General features: G+C 41.0%; 1 protein-coding gene across 2 annotated transcripts in view; it reads right to left on the minus strand.

Annotated features, from left to right (window-relative positions):
- ephb1 (EPH receptor B1) overlaps window positions 1–26,471 on the minus strand; it is a 154,848-nt gene that overhangs the window by 101,109 nt on the left and 27,268 nt on the right. For both annotated transcript variants that reach the window (XM_005476260.4, XM_013269921.3), the window contains exon 2: window positions 4,232–4,296. In XM_005476260.4, coding sequence (XP_005476317.1) covers window positions 4,232–4,296 — 65 coding nt within the window. The remainder of the gene's footprint in view (window positions 1–4,231; window positions 4,297–26,471) is intronic.

A 26,471-nucleotide genomic window follows, 5' to 3' on the forward strand; every position in this document is an offset into this window, starting at 1 on the left:
ATTATTTTCTATTCTACTTTTTACTACAAGCTATATTCACCCATTCACACAGCACTCTTATTCTTTTTACTATCTTCACAAACTCACACCCTAAAGTATCCATCGGGCGGTAATTTGTGTTACAGTTTATTGTCCGAGGACACTACATCATGTGTACTGGAGGAGCTGGGGTAATCAAACCACAAACCTTCCAATTAGTAGTACATCCCACTCTACCACTCAAGCCACAGCCACCCCAGTCAAACCGAGAGGCTGTTGAAAACTGGAACAGGAACTGTGCTTTGGTTAAGTCACTGTGTGTATATGTGTGTGTGTGTCCAGGTGTGTGTCATTGCTGTTCATGTCTGCTCTTTGTCGCATGGCCGCAAGGTTGGGGGATACTTGCCTTTCAGGGACTCCATATTTTATTTATTGTAGGGAGTGTGCATAAGAGCATGACAGAGAGCAGAAGGAAAAGGGAGAGGAGAAACACATGAGAGTGACACATAAGGATGAAGGTGAGACAGAGTGAGCAAAAAAAGCTTTAGAATAGACATTTGAAACAATAAAAAAAAATATACTGTAGCGGGAAGGCACATGATGAAAGAATATTATATTGTTTACTCTCCACCTTTTTCTACCTTCCACACTAACTTTCTTTCTCCAGAAAACTGCTACCATACCACACTGCTGCTATTCCATTATATGTCTGCATGCCTAGCTCTGATGTTCTTGCATTTACACCACTGGAACTAATGGCACTGCTTCTGGAGTCCTTCTGAATTAACCCTTTGAGTCAGCCAAGCGCACAAACGCACACAGGAACACAAATACACTGCTTAAAAACTCCTGAGGGGAAAGTTAATAAAGAAAATTAATGAGTTGTATCAAATAGCACAGGAACCATGCAGTGTGTGCACTTTAACTCTTGTTGTGTGGTGTTAGAGAAGCAGTTGTTAAGGTTATAAAGAGTAGCAAATTGACTGCCCAGTTACTGGCTGCACACACAGAGCTAAACTTAGTATACTGTATCTACATGACAATACTTTTCCCACCCCTCAGGCTACAGTCTTGGTTTTAAGATTGGCATTTGCAATCTTTATCTATAGCTGCAGCTATGATTGATTCAGCTATGAAAAGCTGCAATAAAACATTGTTTTTGAAGGTTCAGGCTCTTGATAAATTAACTGCATGACACATAAAGAGGTTCGCCTGCAGCTCTCAGAGGTGAGGGTTGTACACTTGGGAATTTATCTGATATTGACTAAGTTATTACATCTCAGCTCGCACAGAAATCTATTAAAAACTGGATTTACATTAATTGTGTGAGTGTGCGTGATAATGAATATTTTCTCACAGTCATGCTGCATCTCTCACGCTCAAGGTCACGGTAGCTGCATAGTGTAATAAGTTCTACTAGTAAACAGTTTGTGCATCCGTCCTAAACCAGGCCCTTCCCTGCCTGAACCTTTACAACAGGAGCAGGATTGAACTACGCTCAACTCAACAAGTTAGATATGTCTCTGTATGCCTGGGGGCTAAACTGAATCCGCTTCGATGGAAACAGCACTGTAGAAGTCTAAACGCAACAAGTCTCACTGGATTTTCTTTCTCTTTTCAGATATAAAGATGTGACAATGTCAAGCTGAAAAAGAAATATTTTATTGCACATTAGCGCATTCAGAGTTATAAGTTTAGTATGAAACCAATAGCTCCTGTCTACAAACAGTTAGAAATACTTTTGTTTGTTTGTTTGCTTTCTTTTGACAAAGTGTGCAATTCCAAATCTCAGGCATAAAGCATAAAGCAGCGGATGAGTCTCACATGTGTCAGATTACAAGATACTCCATTTCGTGCATGCTCAAAGAGCACACAGCGACGCAAACAAGTAGTCACTTTCACACCCACATCTACATGTTAATGACATGTTAGCATGTGGCTGTGATCATTCATCATGGTAAACCGTAGGGGAACCACCACAAAAATGTTTGAAATAAACCTAATGAGGCACTTAAATCACTTTCACCCAGCTGAACATGCCCAGCTTGAAGAAGGGGAAAGTGGCTAAAGCTAAAGCTAACCAGAGCTCAGAGCTAGCAAGACGTCAGCAACCTCAACCTGAGGCAGTATGAGCCTCGGTATGAGCAGTAAAGGAATCAAAGCAGTTAAAAGGAAAATTATGGAGATGAGTGAAAAAGAGAAAAAGGTTGATGTCCTGTTAGCTGGTAAATTTATAATTTAAAGGAAAATGACATATAAGCACCTGACACTTGGTTTGTTGTACAAATGCTCCTGCTTTGTTTGGGGTGTACAGCAACTTCATTATTTGTACCCCTCTATCTTTATTTAGAGAAAATGTTAAAGCTTAATAATTTATTTTATTTGGAAAATAAAATGAAGCATTTTGTGGCTGTTTGGCTGATTATTGTTTTGGTGCATCAGTGAATCTCAAATCTAATGCATTGTTTTCTGTAGTTTTGGTCCAAAACAACCGGACTAATTATCCTTTAAAGCCATAAATACTCTTTGTTCACAGCTGGTAAGTGTTGGTTGCTGGGTCACTGCCTGCCTGTTCAGTAGAAGGGAACATTAAGAAAGGCAGAAATACAATTCAAATACACATGTAACAATTTAACATGAATCTGTCAAAACAATTATTATTTTTGAACTGTTAGTGTTGTTGTACTGCACCTTTGGTATGCATGTCAGATCTTATTAAGAATAACTTTTAAACATATATCTGTTCTACATGTGGAAAATGTGCTGTGTCTTTGCGATGGTCACCAGCCATTTGTATGTAGGTCTCTCAGTATCTGTGAGCAGCTGATTTGAGGCTGCACATGAGACACAGCTCTATGTGCCGTGGCAAAAGCCAGTTTTTGGTGGGGCATTCTCGTATTACAAGAAAAACACTTGGCTTCGTGATCGCTTTGATGGCATTACTACAGCTTGCACATGGTACAAATGTTCTTAATGACGAACACTGCTGTTCACCATTTGATCAAGTTGGTCTATTAAGTCTTGGAACGACTAGAGTTGCATTTATTTAAACCCATAATATGTGTAGGTAGTCAATAGGAAGTCAGTCAGTTAAGCTAGGGGAAATCCTGGTCATGCTAATACCTGCAATCAGCTAATTTTAGATATCAGCTAAACATTTTTGAAGAAAAAATGTATCAAGATTTTCGTACAGAAATGTACAAGAAAATGTACAAGTCCACTTGCTCCATCTGCCACTGGGGTTTTCTTGATTAATCATGAAGGAAGTTGCGACATGGCTCATGCCATAAGAGAAAAACACTGAAACTGTGGAGACCACAATGAGAAGGCCTAACTCCAGATATTGTGCAGATGACACTATCACAGCAGACACACACTGCACACACGAGGTTATCACAGGTTATTTTAGCTTGTATTCCTTGAGGAATACAAAAAAAAAAAACCTGCCACACTCTAATGCTTAAACAGAGTCAAAGCTCTGCTCGGTAGCAATAAAAGCTCCTTTTACACGTGTGTAAAATGCCTCATAAAAACCTAAAGACCCAGAAAATGCGGGAAACAGTCCTTTTCTATCCTGGATAGCTCCTGTAAGATTCATATCACTGTTGTGCTATGGAGCCTTTCATTGAATTATCGAATTACAATACAGAAAACAAGGTCTTAAAACGCTCCATTAGCATAACAGGGCAATAATACTGAGTTTCAATCAAAAAAGAGAAAAGAGGAATATTGTTCCACTTTGTTCCAGTTAGGCTCATTCCATTTCTGTGAGAATACCTAAAAGCTGCAGATAGTTCCCTTTAAATCTGAAAAGCCCTGAGCATTTTTTTGTCCTCTTAGCTCCTCCTCCCTCTTTCATCCTAATACCTCCACTTCCCTGTATAAATGTATCATTACAGTATCATTATGTCTATGGTATCCCCCTCAGCCTCCATTTACAGGGACTTAGGTACTGTGTTCTGGGACTTACGTGGACCCATTATGTTATTAAGTCATTATGAACCGGGACACAGAGAAAATAATACCCATAATGGGAGCTACATTGGGCACTGCTTAAGTCTATAACTATAACTCCCATCCTGCCTGCTTTCCTGCCTATTTGTCTGTCTGCCTGTAAACCTGTACGTGCTCTGTGTCATGTTACACATACCCAACAAAGCCATTTACCTGAAAAACAGAAAAACAGCGTGAAGTGAAACTTCTGATTTATTTAATTATGTAAACATTCATGTGTTGGCAACAACGGGCTCACCCCAGAATTAGGATATGCTGTCCACCCCAGTTCAGCTGTGGCCACCCGAGTGTCCATCAAGGTCTCTGCAGCAAAGAAAGAAAAAGACACAGAGAGATCCAGCGGTTAGCCACACAGAAGCTATTTTGAGTACCATCCCACACAGCTAAATTATATTCAAGCCCCAGTGATCGCTTGACACTCATTGATGAACAGAAAGTAAAAGAATCCCTACAGTGTTTCATCCATCTCTGCTACTCTTCTGTTAAGACGAGAAACAAATCCTTGGCACTTTGCTGGAAGGAACCTCTGAGAGACTAAAAAAAACTCTTTGCATTGTGTTCTCTCGCTATATACAGTACGTAGACTTCATCCTGCCTTTGTCCTGCTTATATGTGTGCAAGTATTTGCATGAAAGGCAGATATTTTGTTGAAAGATAAGTGGGTATGTGGATACACTGTATGAGGTTTGCAGATGGCTTGGCAAAAAGAGTTGGCTTCACATATGAAGAAGGAGCCCTCCAAGGTGAGGCTCTGATGTATTTGTGTCAGCTTTCCTTAACCTAAAGTTATGAAAACGCATATATCTGCAAGCCATAACATGTTTTTTCATTTCAGATTAATTAGCTAATTTTCTAAACGCTTGCCAAAAACCACGACAACCTACGTTGGATAACTTTAGGGTACACAAAATGAAACAGTAACACAATACAGCCTGAAAAAGGAAGAAAAAAAGTACAGAGAAATGTTCAAGGATTGGATTTATCTTTGTTTGGACTTTTATTATACAACATGTCATATCTGGCCACATATCAGTGCAATATGAGAACACAGATTGCCCCCTTCCTAATCCTCAGGGACATAGCTTAGACAAATAAGTCTGGCAGCTCGCACCAGAAGTTTATCAGCTCTTTTTTTGATTAATATCTGCCTTGCTGGTACATGATATGTTGCTCAAGGAAAGAAGAGAGAAATATGGCAGTTTTCACAAAGCGCTCACCTGCCCCTCTCCCTGCAATACAGATTTATAGAGCGATGGACTAACTGACATGCTGGCCTTAGCAGAGTAATGATAGATTCATAATTTCCCCTGTAACAGACAGTTTATCCTCGGTCCTAAAACATTAATCTTACAGAGAGTGAACCAAGGGATATTTCACATTTTCCGATGTCCCCTGCCACGACATACACTCCATTGTGTTTGTTGTGTTGTGTCCAGACAGATTAAAAACTGGGAGACAGAAGGGTGAATGGTATGCTTGTGTGATGATCTGCATTCTGTAGTAGACAAGCAGAAAGTGTGTGTGTGTGCAATTTTCATAGGAACTGTGGTTGTTGTGTGTTTGGCTTGGAGCTCTTCCACTTTCACAGCAAATGGTTGGCTAGCACAACCCACATGTGTTGTTGATAAGGGAGAAATCTCACTCTGATTAAATGCATAGACACAACGATGCCCTCTTTCAAGATTTCCAGGAGAGGTTCCAGCCCTCATCACCCTCCCTTTACCTACTCCCCCAGAAGAAGCACGCACTCGCAGCTGCTGCTAATTTGGAGTCTCACTGAAGTCGCTGTGCATTTTGAAATCATTCCAAATGACGGAACACTCAAAGCCCGTCATCCGTAGTTCAAGAGCTTTGGTTAAAAAAAATTTAAAAACAAGTACATTGTGGTAAGGATGAGTGACAAGCCACCTGTAAGAAGAAAAGAGCCTTTTCATTCTCAATCTCTACTTACTGGGAGAAACTGTCCTCAGACATGAAACCAATTAGCCCCTGCACACACAAGCATTCACAATGCATGTTAGGACACACGCAGATGGACACCCGTTCTGCTCATGCACCAGCCAACTTAGAGAGCAATTTTCTGTGTACACCTACAGTGACAGCCTTGTTCACACCCGGCTTCCATCAGAGTATTTCAATTTCCCTAAGATCAGCCTTGCCTTGTCTAGTTTCCACAGCCAGCCAGCTCCAGCCTGCCTGCCTGCCTGCTTGTACGACTTGCTGTCAGCTGGGGAGATAGGAGCATGAAACAGCCCTCAGCGCCAGCCAGCATTGTGGGGACTGCCAAACCTTTCTCAGGGGAAATCACAGAAGCTTTAGTCAAATCACACAGGCACTTGGTCGACCATTTTTTTTTCTATTTCCTTTTTAAATGGAAGGGGGAGGGTTGAGGTTGGAGGGGATTCGGTCTAAGATATTGAGGATGCGGAAACGAAAAAAAAAAAAAAAAAAAGGTCAAAGGCCCAAGGGAGGGGTGGATGAGCAGAGTCATGTGGTCTAATGCCTGCCATTAGCAGAATATCAAAGTAGCAGATGAGTAAATGGAGTATGCTAAGTGGTGATTAGCAACGGGGAGGGGCTCAAACAGCCATCATGGCATAGCTCGCACACCTGTCCACTGGCACTGGAGATTTTGAAAATGTCCCTTGTGTATGTGCATGTGTATGTGTATGTGTGTGACTTTTAAATGAGCACTTCTGTGAACCGTTCATCCATTAAATGATAAGTGGATTTGAATAGTTTCATTATAAAATCAACTTAATTACACAAAACATCTCTTGGAAAAAGAGGAAACATTTTTTTTTATTGCTGAAATTACAAGTTATCTAAATAGCCTAAGGTTACACACTAATTAAATTTTGGTATAGGTATTTTTTAAATTTATTTAATATTAGGTAAATAATAAACAATTAATCTGTTAGGTTAATTGGTTATTATAATTAGTTTTAGTTCATTGCCTGTTTCTCTGTTGCCCCTGTAATGGACTGGCGATCTGTCCAGGGTGTACACCCCCCCCACCGCCCACCCACCTACCCCAAACACCTACCCCAAACACAATACAGTATGGAGTGCATTTAAAAACAATACGTTACTGAAAACTGCGTTTCAAGGACCCGGGATGTTTATTGTCTGTCTAGAAGCTTAATGTTGGGTTACTCCTTAGCATTGTAAAAGCAATTAGTCCTCCATGCACTCCAAGTTTATAGCAAGTCATTTGCAAGGCAAAGAAAGGACCTTGCCATGTCCCTAGTGTTTGGAAGGTAGCCCAGTGTGTTTTCTTCTGTATTCATATTCTGCTATGTCAGCTCCACCTGCAAGCTCCACTAAATTAAAACCAGACAGTTTCACCAGTAGTTGAGTCTTTGTGAAAATTGTTAACACGGAGAGCTTAATGTTAACTAAGCAACCATGGCTCATAAATCTATTGGAAAACAATAGCTTGTAGGTGTCGGCGTCGCCAGCCTTAAATAAATTCAAGGAGTCGTAAGGCTCGAGGCTGTATTGCGACTGCATCACAGAATATTAGTTGCCCTTTATCATACAATGGATGTAGGTTGGATAACACTCCAAGGGTACCAGTCAAAACCCAAAAGTCGCAAGCCAAGCCAAAACCAAGACTCAGATGAGGCTTTGCAGCTCCCAATCCCCGAGAGCACAGCTCCTTCTTATTAGCAGCAAGTGATAGATCAATACCAAATGGTAGGCTCTGGAAGCAGCCTACCATTTGGGGCTGGAGAAAGGGAGGGAGAGAAATGAAAGAGTGAGAGAGACTGCATTAAACATTGATGGGGCCCTGCATTATAGATCGATAAGGCAGCTCTCTTCGCACAATTACACGTCAGCAAGCAGTCGCATGATACATCGAATAGACACGCATGATTACGTGGAAGTTGTACACACTAAAGAACATCTATAGAACGGGAGTTCAGTGAAGGAACAACAGCAGAAATGACCTGGCCAATCTCTCCGCCCTCTTTTAGCTGTCATGCACGACTTTAATTCTACGCTTTAAAAGTCAGAATGCCAACATGTCTGTGTAATTCCCTCCTTTGCAGCCAATCTGTGACTGTATGGCCACTAGTCGATACAACATGTGCCGAAGTGCCTCTCTGAAGCTTCCTGGCTCCTCAATCAATACAGGACGCCATTCTCCACGGATTTCCATTCTCTTTCCATCTTTTACATTCATCTATTCTTTAGCCTCCCCCCACTCCTCAATGTCCTCCTGTTCAAGGATGCTGGTATACTTTGTAATTCAATGAGACAATCACGTCCAGATGCAGGATGCAAAGCTTTAAGGGTCTTCTCTTTGTGACTGTAGCAGCAAAGCGAAAGAAGATCTGAGGCCCTTGGATGACATTATGTAAGTGGGGTTTATCTTTTCTTGGGGGATGGAATCAAGATGGTCGGATAAAGAATGAAAAAGAGGGAAAAAAAGAAGACAAACAGACAGAAAGACGGAGATGAAAAACCAAGTGGAGAAATCAGCGGGATTGGAATGAGCACTTAACAATGATGAAACCCCATGGTAGCCTGCTGAGCCTGGCATCTTAATACAGGGCTGAAAACAAAGTGACAAACAAACACGAGCGAAAGATGCCGCATCTCCCAAACTAATCAGCCGTCCACTCAGGGGACTTATGAATATAAAAAGAACATTTTGACAGAGTGAAGTATTTTCCGAACAAATCGTGTGGAAGTGTCTCACGCAGACAGACACCACTCACCCGCTGCATCCCTGATTTCGAAAGAAAAGACCACTTCAAGTCCAGCGTGGTTAAGGCCATTTAGCAGATTTGGAAACCGCATTTATGGCACAGTACTGCTTCGGGGGGAAGAAGAATATAAAAAGGCAATATCTGATTGAGTCACCATGTTCAACAAAGACGACAATCCATACAAACACAGATGTGAGACTTCTCTACTCTGTGCCACACTAAAGCTCTGTCAGTCATACTGAAGGATTTTTACTTTAAATAGAAGATACAGAACAGGCAACTGAAATGCATCAAAAGAAATGTGTTACTTCAATGTCTCCCTGAAGACAGAAATGACAATGTGACTGAATCTGAAAACTGAAGGAAAAAAAAAATAATAATCTGCCAGCCTCCTCCGAGACATTAGCGCGGAGTGATGGGATACACAAGTCCTGCATCTTCTGAGCCACAGACTCCATTAAACGAACAGGCTCACAAATTACAGATTGCCCACACTCATACACACAGATTTAGTAATAGTGTGCCTGGCTAACAGTCACTCACGACGGCTGTGTGAAAATATAATTTTCGCTCCGTGGAAGAAGAGCAGACACGTATGAAAGACAAAAGAGAGAGAGTCCAGAAGATAAAGATGAACAGGGCAGCACAAGGCAAAGTGTGCTCAGCAGCAGCTGTTGAGAAGAATGTCTTGTAAGAGCAGAAATTTAATAAACACACAGCATCTGAAGAACCTGATGAAATTATCCTATCATCACAGGAAGGTGACATTACCTTGGCCTCGCACATCTGGGCTGCTGTGTCGTATACAATTTAAGATTCAACCTTGCGGCACTTGGTGAGCAGCCACATTCTTTCCCTGCTATTACCGGTTTGTAATAGAGTTGTTATGGTATTGAAGCAGGAAAACACAACAGCCCCCCCTGAGGCAGGCTTGGCAAATACAGACAGGTACACGGTCAATGTCCAAACAAAGGCTATACCAACACCAAAGTCTCATGCATCTGATCATATCTTAGTGGTCAGTCAGTCACTCGGCTACCTGCATAATGTAGAAACAGCACATTTATACACAAGCCCCCACTTTGCACCTTTTCATCTATTCTTCTCCCTCTTTTCCTTTCTTTCACTCTTTTCTCTTCCCTCGCTTGGTCAGGGGAGAGAGGTTAGGCACATCATTTGCATTCATTAACATTACATTAGCAGACAGAGTGATCTTTAGAAACCAGGCTGCCGGAGAGTGTCATCTTTAATTCATCATAACCCCACCACCTACCCACCCACCCTTCCGCTTTCTCTTTACCTCCACCTTCTTCTCTCTTTTCTTCCCTTTTCATCCACCCATCTCTCCCTCGTTCCTCTCGTCCCTTAATCTCAGTGCATCATTTATCCTCCTCATCCCTGCAACTTTCTTCACTCTCCATTTAACACCGTCTTTCATCTCCTTCACTTTAGCCATCTCTGTTTACCTTTACACTGCCACAGAGCGGTCTGTATTTTGCTCTGCCTCCTGTTAATGACAGGCTACGGGGGAGGGGTTCGAACCCTGCCCCTGCGTAAGCTTTTTCAATATAGGAAGGAGAAGGGGCGCACCCAAAAAAGACCCATATACACATCATAAGCATCAGTCTGGGAGACAAGCCTGAGCTGATGATCTCTAGGCTTTATTCAGGGTTCTTTGGCATAACCTTATGACCCGAGCTTATTCTAAAAATACAAAAATAGCTTCCTAACAAGCTCTGCTTGTATTTGTATCTGTACAAGTGCATCTTAAAAAATTCAATAATATGATTCTACATTAGTTACACTTTTACATATTCTATATTTTTCACATGTAAAGTGAAATTATGTCAAACTATTTCTGTTTTACTTGTCATGATTATGGGTTCTAGCTCATAAAAATGAAAAACGCATGAAATCCACAGCATTATCTAATGCCTAAATGTAATAATTAAGGGAAAAAAATCTTAAATACTAATAACTTATAACACGATTAAACCTAAATCATTATATTCCTCACAGAACTGCCCAGGATCAGCTAAGATTTCCTATAGCAGCAGACCAGCAGCAGTGACCAAGCAATAATCCAGATGGGAGCAGCACTGCCCTCCCACAATCATCACAATAGTCATTACTGCTGATATTGCCTCAGCCAGCCTGTCTGCTTTTAAGAAACCTGGCAATTTGCTGCAGTAAAATGAGGTAATTACAACTCTTATCAAGCTCCTCACCTCACAAAACAGCATTTAGAGAGAGGGAGACTACTCTCCGATGGTTCACTGGCTGTGGAACAAGGCTTTGGCTGGCTTCCCAATCACTCAGCCACACCCACTCACTGTCATTTATTCTCTTTGCAACTCCTGCTCCTACCCACTCTCCGTTGTTTCCAATAAAAGCATTTAAGTGGAAATTTGATCACTTTATTGACACAGCTAGAAAAAATTTACTCCGTCAGTCCCACTAGACTAAAACTTTGATAAGGCTTACGTGAGTCACGAGGACACAAAGAAAATGACTCTCCAGCACAAGAACTGCGCAAGGAGATTCCTTCCTAGTACCAAAATGGAAAATTAAATTCTGCAAAACTCTATGTTGGAGGGCTAGCATAGAGAAAATTGCAATTTAATAGTTTCCCATAAGGAGAATGATTCTACTCTATAGTTTTGACATTTCTAACCTTCACATGAAAGTCAGAAGTTGGCTCTAGCTTACTGTCATCACTTCTCCTGCCTAGAGACACAATGAGCCACAGAGAAGTACCATGCCCGGGTCACACTGGGATTGCGTGAGGCTGACATTTACCACTATAAGTTATAGCTAATGGGCTATTCAGAGTGAGTAAAATCATCTGTGTTTTTCAAGTCGACCAGGAAGTGCTGAGTGAACAGAATTATGTCATTCACTGAAACTCCCAGTGCAGTCCCCCTCACTCTAATTAAGACAGTAAGAATTACCCATTAGTGAGGTCCTGCATGTGCTGGAATACAGTCATGTGAAAATGAAAGAAAAAAATAAGTAGACCCTTACTGTTTATATGGAAATTAACAGGGCAAGTAGCTGCCAGCTAATCTAAGCTATTCTAGCAATTGAATTCACTGGGTTAACTTCTACAAAAGCAACATTTTTTATAGTTTGCTGATCTTGAACATTCAGGTGTGTGAACACAATGCCTTCCCAGAAGTGGACGCCCTAGCAAATTAACCTGAAGGCCACACAGTGTAATATTTGGAAAATGTACAAAGAACCCAAGACCTAAGTAACCTAGTGACCTCTGCAGACCTCAGTAAGCATGTTAGACAGTACAAAGACTGACAAATATGGTCTTTTTTTTTCTTTTTCTTTCTTTTTTTTTTACAAGGCTTGAAGAAAAGTCTCTTCTCTCCAAACTGAACATGGCAGCACAGATAAGGTTTGCAAAGTCACACCTGAACAAACCACAGTGTTTCTGGAACAATGTCCTTTAGACAGATGACACCAAAGTATAGATGTCTGGCCATAATGCACTGCACCACATTTGGAGAAAACCAAATACACCAGTCCAAACACTTTACACCAGTGGTGGGGTGAGAGGGGGGGATTATTTGAGCTCGTGTTGCAGCCACAGGACCTGTGCTCCTTGCATTGAGTTGACCACAAACTCCAAAACCAAAGTATTGTTGAGTTAAATGTGAGGCTATCTGTCTAACAGGTAAAGTTTGTCCCAAATAGGGTCATGTAACAGGGCAATGAACCCAAGCACGCCAACGGCAACGAAAGTCCAGATCTCAATGTAATTGAAATGCTGTGTTGGGACCTTAAATGACAAAAATGTCCACAAACCTAAATGAACAGAAGCAATGCAGGAAATAAGAGTGGGACAAAATTCCTCCAAAAATGATGCAAAAGACTTGAGTCATAATGAAAAGGATTACTCCAAGTTATTGCTGCTAAAAATCTTTCTATAAGATACCAAATCACAGGTTGTACTTAGTTTTTTACAGATCCCTATGAAAAGTTTCTTTTTCACATGAATGTATATACATTTATCTTTATTGTGATAGAGGAATCACAAAGTGTAAAACTGTTAACCTGAGAGAAATCATGAATTAATAAACTTCAATTGTTTACAAAGGTCTAATGATTTTAAAATGTGAGTCACCTAGTTGCCTTTTATAACAACACAGAGGCTAGTAGGGCAACGCAGGAGATAGAAATGAATGTCCTCGTCTGCCACACTGTAATACACTTGAACTGAGATAACCATCCTGTAATATGCAGAACCAATATGAAGGGCAGAGAGAAACTGAGAGATACAGAGATGAAGAAAAAAATAAAGTGGATAGTAAGACAAGAGTGAGAAGGAGCAAGAGGAAGGAGGAAGGCGGGTGCTATTCATAAAAAGAGAGATACTCAGAGAGACACTGTGACGGAGAGCATGTCATGAGGCAGTGCCATGTGTTATCTTATCTAGAAATTGATCTAACCTTAGCCGAACAGTGGAGTTGGCTCATTTCTTGGAAACCACACCGTTTGTGTCTTGCAACCAGCATAAACAAAGACGCTCTGTCTCTTTGTGGTTCTCGTAGTATTCATATTCAATAAAACACACACAGTCAAGACTGTCTCATCGAAAAAAGTTCACGCATAACCTACTGAAAAAAGTCACGTATGCACGCACTAAAATATGCTCCCAACACCCAAAACAGCACAGCTCTGCTGCTCCTCCCGTCAGGACACTGCTAAACCTCTAGCATATAACTAAAACTGTGGGTGCCATCTGTCAGAGCAAAGGGACAATATCAGGGCTTTCTAAAAGGAAGCACAAATTAAGACAATACAGGAAGTCCTTTATTTCCTAAAGATTAGGTTAGTACATATTCACTTATGCCACCGGTAGTTTCTCCCCAATTTTCCGAATGAGGCCATGCACCTCTGTCAGCCTGTGTTTAATGGGGGGAGCCAAATACCAGCTAGCAATACCTCATTAAATCCTGTTGTTAACTGTGTTTGGATGTGCCACAAAATTGACCTGTGACTCTTCGATAATTCCCCTATGGGTAGAGAGGGAAAGACTCAGAAAATGGTGGAGTCAGACAGAGAAGGGACCTTGAGGGTTTGATGTCGTGCTCTCACTCCATCTCATCTGTGGCAGTAAAAGAACGACCTTCAACCACCTTGAACCCACTGGAGCTGAATTTCAATAAAACTCAAATTATCACCCGTGCCCATGGGGCTTGGGAAAAGCACTAAGCTTGAACCGACTGCACGTATAAGACGATTTAACAGTCATATGGAGGTGTGAGTGAGTCAATCATATGACACACTTCTTTTTCACACTGAGGAGTCTCAGCGGTAAGCGGTGGTTACTGTACCCTGTCGGGAGAGGATGCCACTGGGATGGATCACTGATTGTTTTCCATGTGACTAAGTGTGTGTGTGTGTGTGGGGGGGGTATGTGTGTGTGAGATCACCTGCACTTACATGTGTGTGAAAGCACATATGCCAACATGCGACCGGGAACGGGTTATTCAATTTATCTGTTCTCCCTTGACCGATGTAGTGAGATGCAGGTAATTGATGCCTTAGTTTGGTATTCCCTAGCCATGTGCTCTCCACCACGGGGACATTGCTGGCTAAGACGGTGTGAATGAGAGAAATCGCGTGGTGTGATCTCACTCCCTTAACTGCGAGTGAGGTGTTCTTTGGGGATCTCGTTAGTGCAGCTCTACTACACATACACACACAGTCTCAACACCAACAACACACATACATAAGCAGTGAATACATCCCAGGAGTGGGCTAAACCACTAGCGATGGTGACCGTGGACATCCGCAGGTGGAGTTCACCTCTCGTTCTCCCCCTTGCTGCCTATCCCCATAAAAACGCCAGTGGCCTATCCAATGCCTCCGAGCAAACACAATCCTTTCCACTAAAAGCGAACACTAAATCCACCTTCTTGCAGCATATGCTCGCATGCCTGAGGACGTCTATATATTTTTGGAGATGGGCTTTGTTTTTCCTCCAGGGCTTTGCTGGAGTTTGGATTCAGCAGTGCCTGCGTGTACGAAAGAAAATAGTCCTAAGGCCAAAAGAAAAACTTTCAGCAGAGGATCTTGACCTTACAGCATGAGTCTGACATAGGTGGGTTGAGATTCTCCAATGAGAATCTATAACAAGAGAGAAGGATGGAGAGAGGGAGGAAAAGAGATAATTTTTACCTTTGGGGAGTGAAAGTGAGAGAGACCTTTTTTGAGTAGGCCTATATTTGTCTGAAGATCTCTCATACTGCAGAGGAAAATGGCGTGTGCCCTCTTCGCTTTCCTCCAGAGGTGGGGAAGACCGTAAAAAAAGAGGAAAAGGCTTATTCTCTTAGCTCCCAGGAGAAATATGCGTTTGATGTTCTTCCATTTGATGCTGCCGTTTTTATGTCCACCATCAATGTGCCCATTCTTTTCTTTTGTTTCCGTTTTTTTTTTAATCAGTTGTAAGTAAGTATTTTTTTTTTATCTCTTCTCTCACTCTTTCTTCGCAGAGTCACTCTGAATGCTAAACCACAGCTCAGTAAAACACTGAGCTCTTCTGGGAGAGAAAATGTCATTTCATACACATTACATTCAGTCTGTTATGCCACGGGGAGAGTGTGGGTAATTTTGATCTTGTACTACAAACACACACAGATACATGCATACGCCGAATCTGACCTCATCTCACTTGGAATCCAGGACGCTTGAGCTTTGGCCCACAATGCAACCTCAAATGTCACAGCTGTCCAGTGACACTAGTGGGGAGTGCAAACATCAGCCATCCCTCTGGCAGTCCCGATAGTAGCAATGCCAGCACTAGCTGAAAGTAACATTTTTTTTTTTAATATTTTAATCTCGCCATTTTGGATCTTCCAAGCCTTCTGTTGATTGCTAATATAACAGAGACAACATTGGGTGGATCATTGGATGATCTTCAGAATGTAGCATGACAGACTGTGGTTACCATCGCAGCCTAAAATCTTCCTGCCAGAGGAAAAAAAAAAAAAGAGCTTCCAGGCTGAGCTTTACTTGGCATTCCCACCAGATGAGGCCGTTTACTGCTGTGCTCCAGGAGTCAAAGTGCAACACTCTGCTCGCTGCGCTGCAACCGCACAGCTAAAGAGCCGAGATGCTTCGTTAAATATGTATTCGCCACAGACACATTTTAAGCACTTCCCTTTACTTCACACGTAAGAGGCGGCAGCAGCAGAAACTTGCTAACTGTGCACTTTGTGCACTCGAAAACACAGATTTACTAATGGCCACATGCAAATGTAAATACAGGCGGCACACACAGATTGCACAGCTGTAAATGCTGATCCGAGCTGTTAAATTGTTTCACCACTTCAGTGCCACCGGGTCAGAATATATGCAGGTGTCTGTCCAGGGCGCAGATGTGGTTATCTGCTTGTAGCGGAAATTCACAAAGTGGTTTCCAGGTGTTTGGAGTGAACAGCACTTACTGAAGACCTACTGTATTTTAGATAAATTCATAAAAATTCTACACATTTTGGGTATGCTGTGTGTAGAGGAGAAAGTCTATACAAGTAGAATTTGGAATTTTATTTAATTTGTGTACAAAAACAGATGTTGAGAAGTCAAGAAAACGCGATAAACTCCATCCATCTTGTGCCATTTTACTTTGAGTACTCATTTAACCTCCTAAGACCCGAAACTCTTCCTCGGCATGCATTTTTAATTTCTCCTTAATATTTGGACATATTGGGGCCCGATGAATGTAAAAACAAAGAATTACCAGATTTTTTTTTTTTTACCTGATTTTTTGTTTCTAAGAAAAATGAGAGCCACATATGAGGATATTCGTTTAATATTTTGATGGAACAGCAGCAGTATCATGTCCTCATAAGTGGATATCAGGCCCTTGTAGAGCAAAATTGAGTACTTTGGCCTAAATAACCCAAAATGTGGCGTCCACATATGTGGACACCAGGTCCTAGGAGGTTAAAATTATTGGGCCCTGGCAGACGGAAATAAATGCCCTAATCATAAGTGGCAATATATTGATGATTTTAAGTAATGATGGCTGCCTGTGTTCTAGTCGTCTCTGGAATTTTGCTTCAGAAGAAGTAGAAAGAGTATGTTTTCATTCCATTAAACAAAAATGTTGCCGGTTACCCTGAAGAAATGAATACACAGCCCAAAGGAAACTGATTTTTTAAGGTTGTATTTCAATATTTCTGCTCTCTTTCGCTCACTCTCTCCCTCTCTTTCACACACACACATTTTATATAAAGTCGACCACTGTTATGCCAACAATAATGATGATTCACTTATTTCCCCCGTGGATCTTGAATAGGGTGGAAAAGCATTTCAAGCAATAAACACTAAAACCTTCCACTGACATCCATACAAATGAGTGGATGATAAATTCTTCCAGGCAAGCTGACTTAAGCTTCTTATTCAACAGCAAACATTACTATCTCAAAAATGAAGTTATTTTACTGCTCAATTAATAAATGATATCATAGTTCTGCTACATTTTTAGAAAGTCTAAAAGAAAGCAGTAACTGGTTAGAGCAATGAAGCTGACTCTAAAACATTTTACTTTTAAATGCTTTCCCAGTAATTATCAGTGCAGTTTGTTGTAATATATAACCAACACCGGATTTGTGTAACAACAGAAAAAAAAAAGTTTCTCTTCATTTAGTGCCTAAAAGGTATTGTTGAAATTTTCTAGAGCTAGTACGTGCCCGACCTACAGTATTGTTTGGTCTGTGATTTCACTCTGACACTACGGTGGTTGCTAGGCAACGTGATGACGGCATAATATATCACGCATAATGAAAGTTTTGTGAATATAAATTCTTGTGAAATTAAACCGACATGACGCTTTTATAAGGTGTTACAGGTACATAACAAATTCTAAATGGGTCCTGGTGGCTGGTAGGAACATGATGACAACAAAATAGCTGACACAGATGTACCTGTCTACTGGTTTCGACTGCACTGGCTTAACTCCTGATCATGTAGGAGCAAGTCTGCGACACGTATATGTGTCCTGCAACTTAAGAATAACGGAAAACAAAAGAACAATGTGCCTTTAGTGATAAGCAGCAGCACACACAGCAGTCGGATGAATAAGATAAGATTAAGACACTTTGCGTGATGGTGTCAGTACCACACCACTTTAAAAGGCAATTTTCCAAATGTTTGCCAGTACACATTTCATAAAATGCTTTTGCTAAGGCTTAAGTGTATGCTGAGCAAATATGACTACCATCTCACAAAGTGTTTGTTATCTGCGGTCGTGGAGCTATTAATGTAGATGGGTGCTGGAATGACTCCCAGAGAGTTTTCATACACTAGTACTCCTCTTTTCTCCTCCCCAGGGGTGTTGTTAGCCCGCGTGTCCCCTGGCAGCTCACTCGACATAATGAGGCTGACAGACCTAAACAAACTCAGGTGGAGAACAGGGGCAGACAAAAAAATATCAAGTAAAGTCATTGGAGATGGAGGAATGAGGTGAGGTGAGCAACCTGCTATGTCTGGCAAGATGTACGGCTACTGCTGTAGTGTCTGTGGCTTGATGTGATAGAGCATGAGTCATAACACTTCTTTGTTTCCCGTCTGTTTTCCTATCATATTCTTTATTTCCTTTTTTGCCTGTTTATGCTCTGCTGTACTCAGACGCAGTTCTATAAAGGCATAGGGTGATAACTGATTGAAAGAAAGTGCACTCTACTATCTCCTTTTTTCCCCCCTTTATTCCTTCTTTTCCTCTCTTTATCTTTTGGTTCTCTGTCCCTCTTTCTCTCTCTCTCTCCCCAGGTGTGCTGGTCGCTGGGGCTAAATGATGAACAGAACCACAGTGTCTGCTGTCTCTAATAGGGACATTATGCAAGAGGATGGGAGAAGCACTCACACCAGGCTCGTAAATCACATAGACTCCTGTAGAGAGACTCACTGCAAGGCCTCACTGCTCCACTAACCCCGCAACAGATACACAAATATAAACTGAAAATCTACTCAAACACACACCCATGCACACATGCAAACACATATTGCGTATTTGCATACATAGACACGAGAATACAAATTAACACACTGGCGCAAGTGCGCACTTGCAATCGTGCCGTGACTGCACACTCCATTTACCTGACCCCCAGTGCGCAGTCACCATTTGCCATGTAACTACTGAGACAAAATTCACTTACATCTGTCCAGTGACAGCACCTCTGTAGGACAGTGTGCCACACCAAGAGCTTGTGTCAATGTGATTGAAGTTTGACAGAGGACTTAAAGCATTATTAGTGCTCCCTGTCACAGCCCAGCTCACACAGAGGCCTGCCGGTGGCACAGGTGAGGTAAACACAGGCCCCATTTAGCATATTACCCATCAGTCAACACGACAGGCAAAGGAGATAAAGAAATGCACACCCACTGTGAGTGGGAAAACACGCAATCCAGTCTGCTCCATCTCACAAGGAGGGCTATATGAAAGTATTTTGACAGATGTGTGCTCAGGCATCCCACATTCACATACCCACATCCATTCATACCCACACAGAAAGAAATGGCATGCAGAAACACATTTCAACAAACGCACACAGGTTGATGACAGAAGAGGCATTACTCAAAGTGAAACTCTCCAGAAGAGAAGTGCTTCACACAGCTAATTGACTGTGATGAACCAGCGCTAGCACGCTTTGATCTTTTGTATTCTTATTTATCTCTTAATTTACACTTTATTTACTCAAATGCAATAAGAAAAATTCCACATAACTGGGCATTTCTTCATGTCTTGTCCTAAGCCACAAATCCTTCAATATCTCCCCTGCTGCAAAAGTGAGACTTACTGCTTCCACAAATATGCTAATCTGGAAGGTGGGGAATTTTATTTACAGTCTCTTTGTATATAACTGTCACGCTACAATATATTTCATCTGAAACTGTGAAATTGAAAAAAAAAAAAGGCTCAAATCTGAGGTACAACTAATTCTCTAAGGATGAGTTCTAAACCGTGGTAAGCTCCTAACAATCAGCATCATACCAAAAGGCATCACAGAGCTGTGATGTGGCAACAAGGACTTAGATAACAGAGCTGTTTGGATGACAAACAGTCAGCTGACACCATAGCAGGGAGTCCTGTTAAATGGCCTCCTCTTGAGGCACCATGAACTGAGCTGACCCCTACAGACTTAGTCAAATGTTGCTAATTAGAACCTTTCTCCATTTTTTAAAAACGCATACCAGATGTGAGTATGATACCCTAGAATTCTATTTCATTTCAATATAAAATGACAGCGTAGACAGATACACATACTAACATGGGAGTTGTTAATAAGCAGCAGGCTGCAGGAGCCCTTTGGTTTCACCATGCCTATTAACTGTGACACAATGGCAGACAAGTAGGATGTAAGAAAAAACAATGCAGGTGTGTTAAAAAAAAAAAAATCTCAGGCAAGCTGACAGAACGTTTGATAAGGTAGATAAAAGGGAGACAGCATGCATGCATAGTCTAACCGCAATATTTATACGGTCTGCTGGTATTTGTCTTACATCTTTGAAATGGCACGAAGCAACCTTTATCGTCCCTGAAGATAATGGATTGTGAACACAAACCCTCCTCCTCAAACCTCGTCATCTCGCCTTTCTTTACTTGCCATCATCAACAGACACAAACATACTCGCAGCAACAGAGACACACACACACCTCTGTCAACACTCCCCGAGGCAGTGGTGTTAATTCCTCTCAGCCTATTCTCAGTCACACATGGCTGTAGAGGCAGTCACCAGCGGAGCCTCACTGGTAGATTAACCTTTGCTCTTGCCACAGATCTGTTTTTCAGAGGGACCGGCAGTCGGACAGGGGCCACGGCTGGCAGATACTAACTCATTGTCAGAACACTGTCAGCACTGGGCCCTGCATTAGCAGCTTTTGAAGAAAGGGACCGTTGACATGGGCAGGATGCCAGCCATGAGGAAAAACAGACCTACTGCCCCACACAGCTCTTAACCTGACCTCTCCACTCAGGATGTGGGAAAGGGTGGAGGAGTGCGAGTGTGCGAGTGTGCGAGCTGTCCCGTAAACAGCTCACACGCTGAAAATGTCTTCTCTATGATTCAGCAAGTGTGGATTTTGGCTGGTGATAAAATGCATGGCAAGAGGAAGGGAAATAAAAAACAATGCGCAATGAGTCATTTTAGTTTTTTTAAGGTGATGAATTTAAAAGTAAAAGATTATTGGAACATCATTGATTTGACTACATTCATCATTTACCGTCTGGCTACAATAAAAGTAAAATAAATAGTTGACATAACTTAAAAGGAATAAGTCCAAGTCACTTTTTCAGGTTAGCAAAAAAAAAAAAAAAAATCACAATTTATTGTTTATTATAACATTAACATTAAAAACAGTGACTATAATTGCCAGTAATTGCTGTAAAAACACACAATACTATGCTCTGACATGGTGATCCAGACTCTTGAGCTTGTCAGTTTGGCAACAGTTTACCATCTTCCCAACCAAGTTAAGTCTTCTGAAAAAATGCAGTGTTGATCAGTCACTTGGGATAATGCAAGTGTAGTGCATAAATCAGTCAAACCATTCCCAGGAAGTTAATCAGTAATTCTTGGGAGACCGTCCACAATGTCACTTTCAGTGATGACAGGCTTTCACAGGCTGGTAATGAACTGGGTCACAGTCATGGATTATTCTAACAGGGACCACTGCAACATCTCAGATCTGGTTCATCAGTTCTATCCTAAATGAATGAGAGAGATAGTGATCACAAACTAATCCACTAATCCACAAAATGATTTTTTTAACAAACCATCTCTCCAGTTTAATTAAATACTGCAGAAAGGCTTATGACAGTAGTTGTTACCTCATATAAATGTATATATGTGTGTATATATCTTCAACTAATTCAAACTAATCAAGAAATCAGGCAAATCATATGAATATAACAAATAAATTGGTCATATTGATGACATTGAAAATCTGAATATATGTACTACATAAAGTAATAGTTACGGCTAAGTCAAAAACAAGAATTCCCATTTTTAAAATAGCTGCTTAAAATATGTTTGCCTGACCATTTTTTCCTACATAATTCTGAATTTATACCATCCCTTGCTTCCACTGAGCAGAAGTACAGTTCATACATTTCTTTACATGGTTATATTACCAAATACAGACTAGCTTCTCTTTGCTTTAACCGTTTCATGCCACTTTCTGCTGGGGTTTTCATCAGCTCTCACTTCTTCACTAACTCTTTGCCCTTAAATTTGAAAGATTGTACTTCAATATAATCTCTCTCCTTGTGTAAAAATAATAATAATAATCATTCAAACATCTTCAAATAAAATATTTCCCTAATTTTAATAATGTAAGCCTGTGTCAGGGCTTCGTTAGGCTGTTAGCTTGTTAACCTGTTAGCTTTGTGAACCTTGTAGCTAACAGCAACGTTAAAATCAAAACTGCTTTGCTGACATCTTCCTGAAATGGCTTAAAAAAAGAGAGAAACCTAAAAAAAATGTGAATACTTACTGTGATACAGTGAATGCAGGGCCACCTTACGGCAGGCGTCCTGTGAGCTTTCCTGAGTCTTGACTCTTGCCCTTTCAGACTCCAGAAGCAAACAATGGCAGACATGATAGCAAGACAGGAAATTACCTCAATAGTGGTTTATGTTTTGCTTGTTTGAGGAAGTAAATTAGAAAGTTAAACAACATTCTGGTAACTCTCTAAGGCTTTTACTGGTACTGATTTTTTTTAAAATGCCCCAATGGACAGTTATAATATTCATTAAGTTAACCTTTTTAAGTCATAAGTTATTTTGAAAATGTTTCATTAAATGTTTCAAACGGCTTTATAAAAAAAAAAAGCGAAGCTAATTTTAGCTGTGTCGTTGCCACAGATGGTAACTAAAATTAAGTATTTTAAGTTGTAGGTACTTAATGTATGTATTTTAGCATATTTCTATATTTTCTGCATTTGAGCTTACAGAGTGCATATAGTGCATAATATCTAAACGTTTTTCCTTATGTGTCCCTGTAGTCTGTGTTGCATTTATTTAAAGGAAAAGGTCACGTCACAGTGAATGTAATGGGCCTGTTCAGGAGAAATACAGCCACTGGGGCTCAAGCGGCACAGCTTAAACAGAAACAACTACTTAGGAGCTTTAAAAACAAAGAACTTGGATAGCTCTTAGCTAGTTGGTTAGCTGTATGATGCACAGTCACAGAAGACTGGTGCACAAGCTGCAAATCTCTTGCATGCTACAAACACAAAAGTTCAAATTACACAGAAATTCACACTGGCTACTTATTATATAGAGAGATCGCAGACAAGTTGAACTCATCGGTGCAGACTGAGTCAAAATCAATAAGAACAGGTTGGCAATCTGTTTGCATTTATAAGTTAGACGCCATTAACTTGTAAACCTTTGGAATTTGGTGTGACAGTGGTTGGAGTCACTACGTGTTGGACTTTTTGAATTGATTGGAGACAGGTTGCATGCCACCAGGAAAACTCACCATGCAACCAAAACTGATTGCCCACAGGTTAAAGATGTTGTGTGCTCAACTTCTGGGCAAACAGTTGATCACCACAACTACTTTTAACCATTTGGTAAATATTTAAAAAAAAAAAAAATTAAATACAATCACCAGTCAACCACTGATTTTTCCAAGTCGCGAGGAGGTTGCCATCCTATTTTGACTCTAGTGTGACTGAGCCATTATTAATTTTCTTCTTCTTTGCATATTTTTGTAGGTCTGGGCATGGACAGAAGTGCAGTAAACAAGTTTAGTTAAGATCTGTGGATCAACTAATAGAGTGACCCTCATGTAGAGCAGCAGAAATAAGTAGTGAATGAAACTAAAGAATCAAATGGAGGTGATGTACTTGTTTTGCTGTAAAAATCAATGCTAAATGCCTTCACCATAATCAATGGCATACACTTACAACGCTCTCCGATGGTCTACATTCTCACTTACAGCACTCACTTAGGGTGAGATGATTACCTGTTGTGCTGCAGCGATGACGAAATGAATGGTTTAGACTTTCAAATACATCTTTTAACTTAATAGACTAAAGGAGACTTCACAAAGCAGTTAGATGATTGCAAGATGCAGTGAGAGACAATAAGAATGAGAAAGCGTGCGACAAAGAAACAACATGATAGACTTCCTGAAGTGCTGCGCCACAGTTTCGATGGAAATTTTGGCCTTTCCTGGCACAGTCTTTAGCAAAGCAGCAACAGAACAATGGACAACTAATTTCCTGAAAGCGAATGATGGTCAGGTGCCTGTGAACATTCCAGTTTCACCTGCGTTGGTTCCAATTTGCCAAAACCTTGTTAAAATGATTTATAATACAGCTGAGGGAACAGAGGGATGGAGCAGGGGGCAGCTGCCAGCAGCTTTGTACCTCATTGTGTGGTTTGAATAACACAGAATGGCAAGATAGTACCAAACAAAAGCAGAACAGGAAAAGACCACTGAGAGTTCCTTTCAACCCTTGTCTCTTTCGTTCCGCCCCAACCCTCTACTCGCTACCATGTCACACAGGTGAGGCTTTTTGCTCTGCTGCTTAACCAGTGAAAAGACATTCTAGCCGGTGAGGTTCCCAAGTGGCTAATGTACTCTTTAGAGCACCTTATTCTCAACTAAGAGCAGTTTGGGGCTGAACCGCTTGTAACAGCAGGCTCAGCCTAGAAATTGAGCAGGCAGGATGTGGGACTTGTCGGCCTGGCAGTTGGAAGGCTGTGAGTGAAAAAGTGATTTGGGTTTTAATGAAGCGCTGATGAATGGGTCTCAGACTCCGGCAGCAATAACTCAAGGCCCAGGCGGAGACACACGCCTGGCAGGGATAAGAGCTGCGCGCTGCTGGTTCACGGCAGGGCCACGTAATCCTTACACTCCTTAGTTGGACTAGATAAACATGACATACATTGTTTAACATGTTATTCATATAGGAACAAAAGTGGTTCAGTTTGATTTTCTAGCCTATATTTTAATACATTAATATATCATTATATATACACACACTTACTACTCTGTGGGTATAGGCAGATATATGTAGGAGTGTATTGTATGTTCACGTAAAATGCAGCCATGCAGCCAAAAAGCATATTAAAAGTTCTGCTTATTACGACAAAACTAGTGCCCAATAACTCTTCCCCATTACAGAGAATATAGAAAAATCAAAGCACATTATATTTATTATGCTTCTTGAGTTATGGCATCTTTTATGGTCTATTCAATAAAATCATCACAATATTGCTCTTAGTCATATATAGCCACAGATGATGTATTTTCCATTTATGAGCAGCAGTACATCGTGAGCAACTGCAGAGATTCTGACATTGGAAGATGTCACATTTTGTTGCTGCACTTCCAAAGAAAGGGCATGCAGAGTTGTGGCAGATTTGAATACCATGATATGGATAACAGGATTAAGTGAATCTCTGGGTGGTGGCCTTGTCCGGTGCATTCCATCAAATGTGTCCTTTAAAAAACTCTAACCGCATCAGCAAAACTTTTTTTGCAAAATGTCTTTTAAGAGCAGGGAATGAACGCATTTATGTTTGAATCACTCGGCACTCTAATATAATACAAGTCTGTCACCCAGCTTTCTTTAAATATTGTCCATTGGCCTTTGGCCTTTCACAATCACAGTAGTGCCACTCGTGAGGCATAATTATGCTCATATGCCTCAATATCCCCTTGGAGTTAGCTTTGTTACATGCAGATTAACCAGTCAGTGGCACATTGTACACAATATAGGCAGCCAGGGAGCCCTCTAGAAATAAGTGGCACAAAGTGATCTCAACAGCTACTGGCTCAAAAAGCTCACTGTAGCTCTCAAGGCTCAAAGATCCTCTAGTGTAAAGAAGAGGAAAAAAACAAGTTTTAAGTGAACAGCTTGAAAAACAAGGAAGTAGAAGCGGAAGGTCAACGTAAAAGTGATGAAGTAACAAAAGTAATCGTTTGAATATTCTTATTTTTTTATTTAACGTGAAATGAAAAAGTGGGAAGCTACTTCTTTATTTGTTAGTTGAAACTGCTAGCAGGCAACTGAAGATATGCATGTCTTCACTTGGATAAACATGTGCAACTATAATCTCAACTATAACCACTGAGCTGCGATTTAAGCCAAAACAAGAGCAATAAGGTGAACTAACACACTTGGCTATGATTAACAGATGAAACCATGTTTTTGCACAAATTTTGGCTTTTTCACGGCTGGAAAAGTTCTAGTGATCCTAGCGGTACAAAGGGATGCGCGCACACATACGCACACAAGCACACGCTCACTCACTGGCATGGGACTTTCCACTTTTAATCATAAGCTACCATATGTCTCCTTTATAGATCCCCTGTGGTGTCACTCTGAGCCAGGCAGCACAGCTTTTGGGGAGTCCACCTGCGATGGGTCTAAATCCAGCAATGCAGCTCGGGTGTTGTGCTGAAACTTCTCCACTTGGTTTCACAGTGGCCCAAAGCCAGTGCTGAGAGTCATACTCAGTTCACAAAAGAGCCAGTGGGAAAAAGAAGAAAAAAACCCAAAAGACAAGCTTATGAATACTTATGCCTTAGTAATTAAACTCTTCCGGCTGCACTATGCTCTTTTTTTTCTTCCTACTGTTTTGCTTTTCTTTTTGCCCTTCGCAGTCTCACAGACACACACATTCCTTTCTCCGTCTAAAGGAAAGAGCAGACTGGAAAACAGACGGATGCTAGATTGCACCAAGGCTATCAGGTATTCCAAGACAAACCTTGGACGCCTTT

This window comes from Oreochromis niloticus, linkage group LG18, assembly GCF_001858045.2.
Source record: "Oreochromis niloticus isolate F11D_XX linkage group LG18, O_niloticus_UMD_NMBU, whole genome shotgun sequence".
Classification (NCBI taxonomy): Eukaryota; Metazoa; Chordata; class Actinopteri; order Cichliformes; family Cichlidae; genus Oreochromis; species Oreochromis niloticus.